The sequence below is a fragment of the Eurytemora carolleeae genome, unplaced genomic scaffold (genome assembly GCF_000591075.1).
Source record: "Eurytemora carolleeae unplaced genomic scaffold, Eaff_2.0 scaffold1638, whole genome shotgun sequence".
NCBI lineage: Eukaryota > Metazoa > Arthropoda > Copepoda > Calanoida > Temoridae > Eurytemora > Eurytemora carolleeae.
The window spans coordinates 49,812-60,757 of record NW_019397524.1 but is presented as its reverse complement, the minus strand read 5'-3'; the positions used below and the strand labels follow the sequence as shown (position 1 = coordinate 60,757).

The 10,946-nt window shown below is 31.2% G+C and overlaps 1 protein-coding gene across 1 annotated transcript; it reads left to right on the top strand.

The window, feature by feature from the left end:
* Positions 1–6,220: 6,220 nt before the first annotated feature.
* Positions 6,221–7,535, top strand: LOC111714723 (uncharacterized). The gene is made up of 2 exons (XM_023489885.1): positions 6,221–6,574; positions 7,131–7,535. The coding sequence occupies exons 1-2, from the start codon at positions 6,423–6,425 to the stop codon at positions 7,396–7,398; spliced, it is 420 nt and encodes a 139-aa protein (XP_023345653.1). The 5' UTR covers positions 6,221–6,422; the 3' UTR covers positions 7,399–7,535.
* The last annotated feature ends 3,411 nt before the right edge of the window (positions 7,536–10,946 follow it).

Sequence of the window (10,946 nt, the reverse complement as noted above, 5' to 3'; positions counted from 1 at the left end):
ATCGTTTTTCTGAAAATGATCGTTTTCAAAAACGATTGTTCTTCGTTTTCTAACAGTTCAAAACGAGTGGGTTGTTTTAAAAACGATCGTTTTTTTGAGAAAACGAAACTATCGTTTTTAAAAATGATTGTTTAACGAAGCAAAAAACGATCGTTAAACGATCGTTTTCAAAAACGATTACCAACCCTATGTACAACACAGTATACTTGTGTACATTTATTTGCAGTACACAAAGGAAGATGTAAGAAACTTAGGATTTAAATAACTTTTTGATTCAAATGTTTTATATAACTTTTGGCTACAAAACATCTCATTCTAAAGTTTTCAGCTCAGGGTATCTTGAAACTGTACCAACTAACTGCGTGAAATCTTGAAGTTGTATATTAAAGTAATCAGAGATGCGATAAAAAGATTCAAATACTCTTTATTGATAAAATAAGGGGAAAAAGAAACCTCCATCCAGCAGCAGCAATGAAAATTCCAACAAGCACATTCTAGAGTAAAAGATTTAGGCAGAAATGAGTACAGTATTACAAAATACACTCTATGTGACATATAGGATGATGAGGTTGAATAACAGTTAAGATGAGTCAACCAAAACATTAACTATAGAAATTATTAATTATTTATTAATTTATTCATTGTATACCATTCATCTTTTACAGTGTATTCTGTATAGTATTTATACATTTATTCATTGCATACCAATCATCTTGTACAGTGTATACTGTATAGTATTTATACATTTATTCATTGCATATCAATTATCTTGTACAGTGTACACTGTATAGTATTTATACATTTATTCATTGTATACCAGTCATCTTATACAGTGTATACTGTATAGTATTTATACATTTATTCATTGTATACCAGTCATCTTGTACAGTGTATACTGTATAGTATTTATACATTTATTCATTAAACCATTCATCTTGTACAGTGTATGCTGTGCAGTATTTATACATTTATTCAGTCATCTTGTACAGTGTATACTGTATAGTATTTATACATTTATTCATTGTAAACCATTCATCTTGTACAGTGTATGCTGTGCAGTATTTATACATTTATTCATTGTATACCATTCATCTTGTACAGTGTATACTGTATAGTATTTATAAATTTATTCATTGTATACCATTCATCTTTTACAGTGTATTCTGTATAGTATTTATACATTTATTCATTGCATACCAATCATCTTGTGCAGTGTATACTGTATATTATTTATAATATATACATTTATTCATTGCATACCATTCATCTTGAACAGTGTATACTGTATATTATTTATTTATTTATTCATTGTATACCAGTCATCTTGTACAGTGTATACTGTACAGTATTTATTCATTGTATACCATTCATCTTGACAGTGTATTCTGTATAGTATTTATACATTTACTCATTGTATTTCATTCATCTTGTACAGTGTATTATGTATGGTATTTATACATTTATTCATTGTTGTATTCCATTCATCTTGTAAAGTGTATACTGTACAGTATTTATACATTTTTTATTATATGCTTTGCATCTTGTACAGTGTATTCTGTGAAGTATTTATACATTTATTTATTGTTGTATACCATTTATCTAGTACAGTATATTCTGTATAGTATTTAAACCATTATTCATTGTTGCATACCATTCTTCTTGTACAGTGTATACTGTACAGTATTTGTGGTAACCGCCAAAAAAGTCCTTGGAAAAAAAGTTTCCGGAAAAAAGTCCTGTCCTGTGAAAAAAATTCCTTTTATTAAAAAGTCTCCGGAAATAAAGTCCTACCAATTCGAGACTTTAGTTTCTAGGACTTTTTTTCTGGCTCCAATATGATTTTATACAAAAAAGTCCTCGGAAAAAAAGTCCTCTAACAAGTGAAAATGCATGATTCACAATGGAAAAAGTCCTTTTTTTCTAGGTTTTTCTTTTCCTCGGATTTATTTTCTTCAGGACGTTTTTTTCCTGAGATCTTATTTCCTGAGACTTTATTGGCAGCCCCCATACTATTTTAGGAAAAAAGTCCCAGGAATCCAGAGACATTTTTTCAAAGGACTTGAGAAAATTCGGACTTTTTTCACAAGTTTTTATTTCCAGGTTTTTTTCCCCAGAAACTCGTTCTTACATAGATTCAGTATTTATACATTTATTCATTGTATGCCTTGCATCCTGTACAGTGTATTCTGTATAATATTTATACAGTGTATTTTGTATACCATCCATCTTGTACAGTGTATTCTGTATAGTATTTACACAGTGTATATTGTATACCATTCATATTGTACAGTGTATTCTGTATAATATTTATACAGTGTATTTTGAAAACCATCCATCTTGTACAGCGTACGTATTCTGTATAGTATTTACACAGTGTATATTGTATACCATTCATATTGTACAGTGTATACTATAAATGTATATGTCACTCTAAACTAAAGTAAAATCCACGTAGGATGGAAATTTTATCTGTTTTCAATCATTACTCCTTTTATTAAAGATTTATTGAAAAAAACTAAATATTTTGAACTACCTTGGCGTACTTGTTATTTTCATCAAAACTAGAGGAGCTACTCGGTCTCAAAGTCGTATTGCAGTAATGTCGCACAGAATTTACCTTTTCCTTCTGGCTAGTTCCACGTAATTTGTGCTAAAAGACTGCATCACCAACATGGGCAGCAAATATGGATCCCACTCCCCAGACACAGTCTCACACAGTATGCTTATCTCAATCTTGGATTTTTTAATACCTAAAGCCGACACCATTGATATTTGAGAACTTTGACTATTTAACAGTATATAACGTTATATGGATTACAAAATTAGATTTTAAGGTAAATAAAATGAATTTATTACTAAGCTTGCCACACAAGTTATTTCTTAAGTAGACTATAAATAAGATTTAATGAGACCCTCCATGTATAGAGTGGAATGTCCTTGTGCTATCCATGTTTTTCTTTTTGAAATTATATTACTTCAACTGTGGGTTCTCCATTAAAGTGATTTGAATATCTGTCTACAGAAAAAATTGAGTTTATTGACGATTAATTTAAACTTTAAAGGTGAAAAAACGACTATTTGTAAATCGCGCATGCTCTTTTTTTAATTGACGGATCACTTAACATTGCAAAGATAATCCCTTTAGGATTGTTAAATTATGTGATATTTATATTTTTACTTCTAAACATGAAAAATAGCTGCCTCTTTACTTTACAACTTTTCTAAATACAAATCCAAAATGGGGGGTGTTGGGGGGGGGGGGGGAAATAAAGAAAAAGAATTCCCTAGGAAATTATAAATGAGGAAGCTAGTCTGTAAATAAGCCTAGAAATATAGTTTGTTTATATAACAGATATGTGTGTTTATTCAGACAGCAATATATTCTTTACTTTTTACTCACCACAAAATATGTGACTTATCTCAGCTTAAAAAACAAAGAGAGATAAAAAAACTTGATGAACTTAGGATTTTCTCAATATTTACATTTTTTATTTACACAAAATCATTTTATTTAAAGATGGAGTAAACGGGTTGTTAGCATGATTGATAAGATAAAAAATTGATCTGGTTTTTTGAAGAAAAATATTTTTGATTCAAACTTTGATCTTTGTTTTTGTTTTGGTTGATGGATGATTATTCGTTTTAATTATTGATTGGTTCACAATAGTTTGATTAATAGTGTGATATGAAGAACCTTTTGTTTATGATTTTTTGAAGGATTTTAGTTTGGTTTATAGTTTTATAGAAGGATGATAGTTTGGTTTATGGTTTTAATGAAGGATAATAGTTTATTGAAGGATGATAGTTTGGTTTATGGTTTTATTGCAGATTGATAGTTTGGTTAATGGTTTTATTGAAGGATGATAGTTTGGTTGATGGTTTTATTCCAGAATGATAGTTTGGTTGATGGTTTTATTAAAGGATGATAGTTTGGTTGATGGTTTTATTGAAGGATTATAGTTTGGTTTATGGTTTTATCGAAGGATGATAGTTTGGTGTATGGTTTTATTGAAGGATAATAGTTTGTTTTATTATTTTATTGAAGGATGATAGTTTGGTTTATGGTTTTATTGAAGAAAAATAGTTTGGTTCATGATTTTTATTGAAGGATAATAGTTTGGTTTATGGTTCTATTGAAGGATGATAGTTTGGGTTATGGTTTTATTGAAGGATGATAGTTTGGGTTATGGTTTTATTGAAGGATGATAGTTTGGTTTATAGTTTTATTAAAGGATGATAGTTTGTTTTATGATTTCATTGAAGGATGATAGTTTACTTTATAGTTTTATTGAAGGATGATAGTTTGGTTTATGATTTTATTGAAGAATAATAGTTTGGTTTATGGTTTTATTGAAGGATGATAGTTTGTTTTATGGTTGTATAGAAGGATAATAGTTTGATTTATAGTTTATTGAAGGATGATAGTTTGGTTTATGGTTTTTTTGAAGGATAATATTTCGGTTTAGGGATTTATTGAAGAATGATAGTTTGGTTTACAATTTTATTGATTAAAGAAAACTATTTTAATTGAAAAATATAAGTCTCTTTTATTTTTTCAATTAGGAAATAAGATTGTCGCTAAATGGTGCTAAATGGTTTGATTGTTGTATTAAGTTTGGTTTGTGATATAATTTTAAAATGGTTTAAAGTAGTGACGTACTACTGACCAGAAATGAGAGGGATTTTTGATGAAATGTCTAAGTTGCAAAATTGTTATAAATATATATATATATATATATATATCAATTTTTTAAAAGACTGATATCCCTGGGGACTGGGCAATCTACATCATTTTCCACTCAATCTCCCACTGTATCCTTTAACCTAGATACAAGATATATAGATATCCTCCCTGTATCCTTTAACCTGGATACAAGATATATAGATATCCTCCCTGTATACTTTAACCTGGATACAAGATATATAGATATCCTCCCTGTATCCTTTAACCTGGAAACAAGATATATAGATATCCTCCCTGTATCCTTTAACCTGGATACAAGATATATAGATATCCTCCCTGTATCCTTTAACCTGGATACAATATATACAGATATACTCCCTGTATCCTTTAACCTGGATGCAAGATATATAGATATCCTCCCTGTTTCCTTTAACCTAGATACAAGTTATACAGATATCCTCCCCGTATCCTTTAACCTGGATACAGGATATACAGATATCCTCCCTGTATCCTTTAACCTGGATACAAGATATAAAGATACCCAATCTGTATCATTTAATCTGAATACAAGAAAACAGATATCCTTTTCTATATCTATTTACCTGGATACAGGATCTTCAGATCGATATTCTCCCTGTTTCCTTTAATCTGGATACAAAATATACAGATATCCTTCTTTAGTATAGGAACTTTTGAATTGTGGATATCGGGATCAATGCTTAATCTACCCTTTTTCTTAATTTACAGATTTCCTCCTTGTATCCTTTAAACTGGATACAGATTATACAGATATCCTACCTTTTTTCTTAAACTTGGATACAGGCAAATAGATATCCACCCTGTATATCCTTCACTTGGATACAGGATATACAGATATCCTACCTGTATCCTTAAACTTGAATACAGACAAATAGACATCCACCCTGTTTATCATTTAACTTGGATACAGGATATGTATACAGATCTCCTACCTGTATCCTTAATCTTGGATACAGACAAATAGAGTTGGGATTTAAAAAAAATATGTAAATTAGAAATCAGCTTGCGGACAGTGATAACCAGACAACAATGGAATAGAAAGACGACAATAAAGCAATACTTTAGTATTTTTGATAATGTTAGAAAGTAAATAGATTTGCTATAACGTATCAAATCACCAATTTAGTGAAATGGGTCTTACACTTTAAAATGGCTGTGTCTCATGTTCATTGGACTTTTTAAAGTTATAACCTGATTCTAAAAGTCGTCTTGCTAGAGCTTATTTAAATGAAGATCACAGTTAGATGTAAACAAATGTTATTTTTTTTACTGCACAAAAGGTTGTAGCTGTAATTTATAAATATAATTGATAACAAAAATGTAATAATTACAAATGTTCTAATCAGTATAGATTCCTCTAATATTACGAAATACAACAGGCTCTGATCTTCATTCGTCCTACCCCCTACCCCCCTATAATAATTTCCATTCTCTCACATACTTTAGCAACCCGTCACTGTCAACATGATTTGTGATGGACGGTCAGATTGAACCAGTTCTGCCCCCCGGCCCGGATCGGTCACAGTCCTTCAATCTCATCAGTTGTGTGATAAAGCAGCAAACTACCAAATCATTAACCAAGACTGTCAAGTTCAACTAGTGGTCGTGATTGCATTCTCCGCCACCTATTGTTATCATCTTACTAAATACCATCCTTCCTAGTTTTGTATCTTGAACTGGATTTACACCATCCTCGGAGATGACCCTGATAACTACCCGACCTACAATTCCCTTTGGTTGGAGAATACTGGATGTGAGAATGGGTGAGGGAAAGATTACAGTTTACATTGCTCCGAACGGAAAACGGTTTTTATCCTTAGACGCGGTTAAGAAATTTCTAATAAATTCAAGGTAAAAAATAATTACATTTTACATTATGAAAACTCAATTTAGAAGTGATCTCTGATATTAGAAATTTGTAAGGTTAATTCACAACGAAACCATTTACATCTATGAGCAACAATGAGATTGAAATAATATTTATCTTGAAATATATTATAATGAATACTGACTCTCACTGAAGCATACGCTGCAGGTCAGCTTAATAGTGAATACCAGATATATGGATACATAGTAAGAGTTTGTTTTACATATTTAAGGTCAAATGCCGCGGAAAAATGAGTTTAATATTAATGTATCAATTACATTCATATTACAGGGCTTTTAGTTTAGTGTTGATAATGGAAATTGGCATCTTCTCTCAAAGTCAATTTTGTCAATATATGAACTTTATTGCACTCCAGAAAAATTTCTACGAACAATATTTTCTTAAGGTTCTGTGTCCGAATTTAATGAATTTAAGCCGCGGGTCAAATTTCCCAAAAACTGGTTTTAAGTTTGCGCCAGCTTAAATCTTGAAAAATTAATAATAAGGACAAAACCAATAATGTTGAATGATTTGTTTTAGGAAAAGAAGAGCAGAGGAACAAGATATAGGAAAACCCGCCAAACGATTTAAACTGGGGAACGGGGCAGCCAAACAAGAAAAGGAGAAAGAGGAAAGAGAAATTTCCAAGGAGGCCCCGAGCTCCCCTCTTCAACTGAGCGAAGGAGTTAGGAGGCAGAGACAAATTATGACAGAGCGAAGTCCATTCAGAAATCTTCGTAAACAAATTCTTAAAAAGAATCAATCCAAGATGGTGCTCAGAGAAAGGTCAAAATCTGCGAGCTTTTAAAATAGTTGTGTAAACTGTAAACTGTAAAGAGCATTCATTCTTTAAAGTCTGACGTGTAATAACATTACATTTGATATATTTTATACCAGAAAGCATTTTATATTCCGTAAATGAATAAATTTTAAATTTGGATTAAATTACATATTTGGTCCAGAGAGCAGAAATCGAGTGAAGCTTTGAAGTGAACATATATATTCGAGATTCAAACTTTATTTCTCTTCGAATTTCTTTGAGCATGTTATTAGGTCAAATTTTTTGACAAGAAAAAATGCGGGGCCCAAAGTTCCAAGATTTGCGGAAAATTTCCACAGTGGAGGATAAGCATTCTTAAGAAAAATATATTTTTAAAAATGATTCATATTAAACTTATCTACAAGTACAACAAAAGACCGATTTCTTATCCATGTTACCATAGGTACAACTATAGGTTTTTAACTTAGTATGACTATAAATCAAATGATGTTTTTTATTCACCTGATTCATTTTATAAAATTTATTTAACAGGGTTTAAAAATTCGAAATTGAAATGAATAGTCTAGGGAACATACTGTATTAATGTACTCTACTGCATATAATTTATGAACATTTACATCATTTGTACACTTTGAACTTCCTTTCAGGCTAAAAGGGACTGACAAAATTCATACCGAGGGATTTTCAAAATTCCACTCTAATATATATTCTATTCTATTTGCCTGCTTCTCTGTCTGTCAACAAAGCCTTACAATTCATATATAAATTTGGCTTGTCTGTTTGTTTGTATCCAATAAACGTCAAAACGGCTGAACCGATCGGGCCCAAATTTTTTGTGGGACATCACGTATCACTAAAAGTCTAGTAAGGTATAAAATAGCAGATACATACAATTCACATTTAATGGTTTAAAATAGGTTCTAAAGGTTAAATAATTTTTATTCTCAAGACGGTCATAATTTCATATTTTTTTCTTAAGATGTGCCTTTAATAGAAAATTTCTCAGTTTTTATCCAAAATATTCACCATCAAACTAAAAATTCTGTTGCATTAAAGAATCTAAAAAATCTTACAGGGTTATCCACAAAGGATGAGATTGTAAGGTCGACCTAAAAATCTTTAAATATAATTATGTTAAGGTTATTTTATAAAAAAAGATATAAAAACATACATATATAAATGGTGTAGTCTTTTGTTTACAGATTTCTAATGTACAGTTTCTAACAAGAAAAATATATACAAAATTATGCAAAAATAGGCGACATTGATCATAACTCATTACATAACATATTTATCATTTAAGTTATTACGTAATCATCGAATCCTTCAACATATAAAATAATCATTCTATTTAATAGAGTAATAATTGCATAGAGTAATAAAACGAAGATCACTCTATATACAAGTTTACAATGTTAGATACGTATCGTGATGTACACAACCAACCACTCTATTAATTAATTAATATGGAGGTCGGTTGTGTACATCAGAGCTAAGCTTTACCTCTTCGATTTATTACTCTATGTTTCCATGCATAGTCCAATGGAACATCAAAGTTTTCATTTTTTTAACTAACATTTTACTAAGATCAGAAAGATTTACAGAACAATCATTTGCATGCAATGGAAAATAATTTTCTGCCAAGAACTGTGTTAAGTTTATTTTTGCATTAAGGAATTGAGTTTTTGCCATAATCTCAAACTTGTAATCCCTTTATCTGGTGAAACTGTTAGATATCTAAAATTTAGATTATTAATCTATCAGAATTCTTAGTTTGAAATATACAAGGTCTGTAACATTTGGTTGGAAAGATATGGATTCGAATATTTTACTTTTTTGAAAAAACCACTTCCTTGACAGAAATCTAATGTTTAGAACATGCTTCAATACTCAGTCTCATTTAGAAAGTCCCACATCTACTGGTTAAAATAGTTTTTACATTGAACATTGTAAAATATGTTTTCAATCAAATACCTTTGCGTATCCCTCGGGTCATTAAAAAGAATAAGCAACAATTTGCTCTAACCAATCAATATATCTATTGCTCTCCAGAAAAGCTAAAGAGAGATCAGGAAATAAAAAAAAAATTAATAGTTTTAAAATGTTTTAAAACTAAAATTTTAGTATGGAAACATCTGATTAAATTTAATCCAATGTACTGTATGTCAGTAAATAGTACCACCATAGATAAATTTTAATCTTAATTGTAACCCTCCGGTATAGTGAAGACGACATGAGCCATCTATATTCTATTTTATCTAGGATTTCCGTCCGTTAAGTCGCGTCTCAAATCCTCAAAAAACCGGGTTTGACAAATTGAATATAATTTTAAGTGGAACCAACTGTTTTTAAAATTCGGCCTCTGATCTCATATATTGTTGGACCACTTTTTATTATTTATGAATAAGAAAAGCTACAAAAAGCGGGAAAATCTAGTTTATTTATTTTCTTTATCGGAGCTTTGTGTATTTTGTATATGTACGTCAAACACACAATCTTCAGTGTTCGAATTTAATAAATTTGAGCTGCGTCCTAAATCCGCCAAAACCGGTTTCAATTTATCACCGGCTTAAATCTTTAAACATTTAATACAATTTTAAATAACACCAACTATATTTGAGCCGCGGCTAAAATTTAAGCCGCCGCTCAAATTCTTTAAATTCGGCCTCAGGATACACAGACAAAACCATATGTAAGCAAGGTCGGTTTATAATAAACCCATAACTCAAACCTCACTCATAGATACATAGGTGTATATTCTCCAGGTCCCTGGTATAGAAATGTATATTCTCCAGGTCCCTGGTATAGAACAGGAAATGTATATTCTCCAGGTCCCTGGTATAGAACAGGAAATGTATATTCTCCAGGTCCCTGGTATAGAACAGGAAATGCTTATTCTCCAGGTCCCTGGTATAGAACTGGTAATGATTATTCTCCAGGTTCCTGGTAAAGAAAAGGAAATGTATATTCTCTTGGTCCCTGGTATAGAATAAGAAATGTATATTCTCCAGGTCCCTGGTATAGAACAGGAAATGTATATTCTCCTGGTCCCTGGTATAGAACAGGAAATGTATATTCTCCAGGTCCCTGGTATAGAACAGGAAATGTATATTCTCCTGGTCCCTGGTATAGAACAGGAAATGCACATTCTCCAGGTCCCTGGTATAGAACTGGTAATGTATATTCTCCAGGTCCCTGGTATAGAACAGGAAATGTACATTCTCCAGGTCCCTGGTATAGAACAGGAAATGTATATTCTCCAGGTCCCTGGTATAGAACAGGAAATGTTTATTCTCCAGGTCCCTGGTATAGAACAGGAAATGTATATTCTTCTGGTCCCTGGTATAGAACAGGAAATGTATATTCTCCAGGTCCCTGGTATAGTATTCTCCAGGTCCCTGGTTTAGAGCATGAAATGTATATTCAACAGGTCCCTGGTATAGAACAGGAAATGTACATTCTCCAGGTCCCTGGTATAGAGCTGGAAATGTACATTCTTCAGGTCCCTGGTTTAAAGATGGAAATGTACATTCTACAGTTCCCTGGTAAAGAGCAAGAAGTGAATATTCTCCAAG

Excerpts from the sequence above, each read along its gene's own strand:
- LOC111714723 (XM_023489885.1), top strand. The coding sequence starts at position 6,423 with ATGACCCTGATAACTACCCGACCTACAATTCCCTTTGGTTGGAGAATA. Across the intron at positions 6,575-7,130 it reads AAATTTCTAATAAATTCAAG|GAAAAGAAGAGCAGAGGAAC; the intron begins GTAAAAAATAAT and ends GATTTGTTTTAG.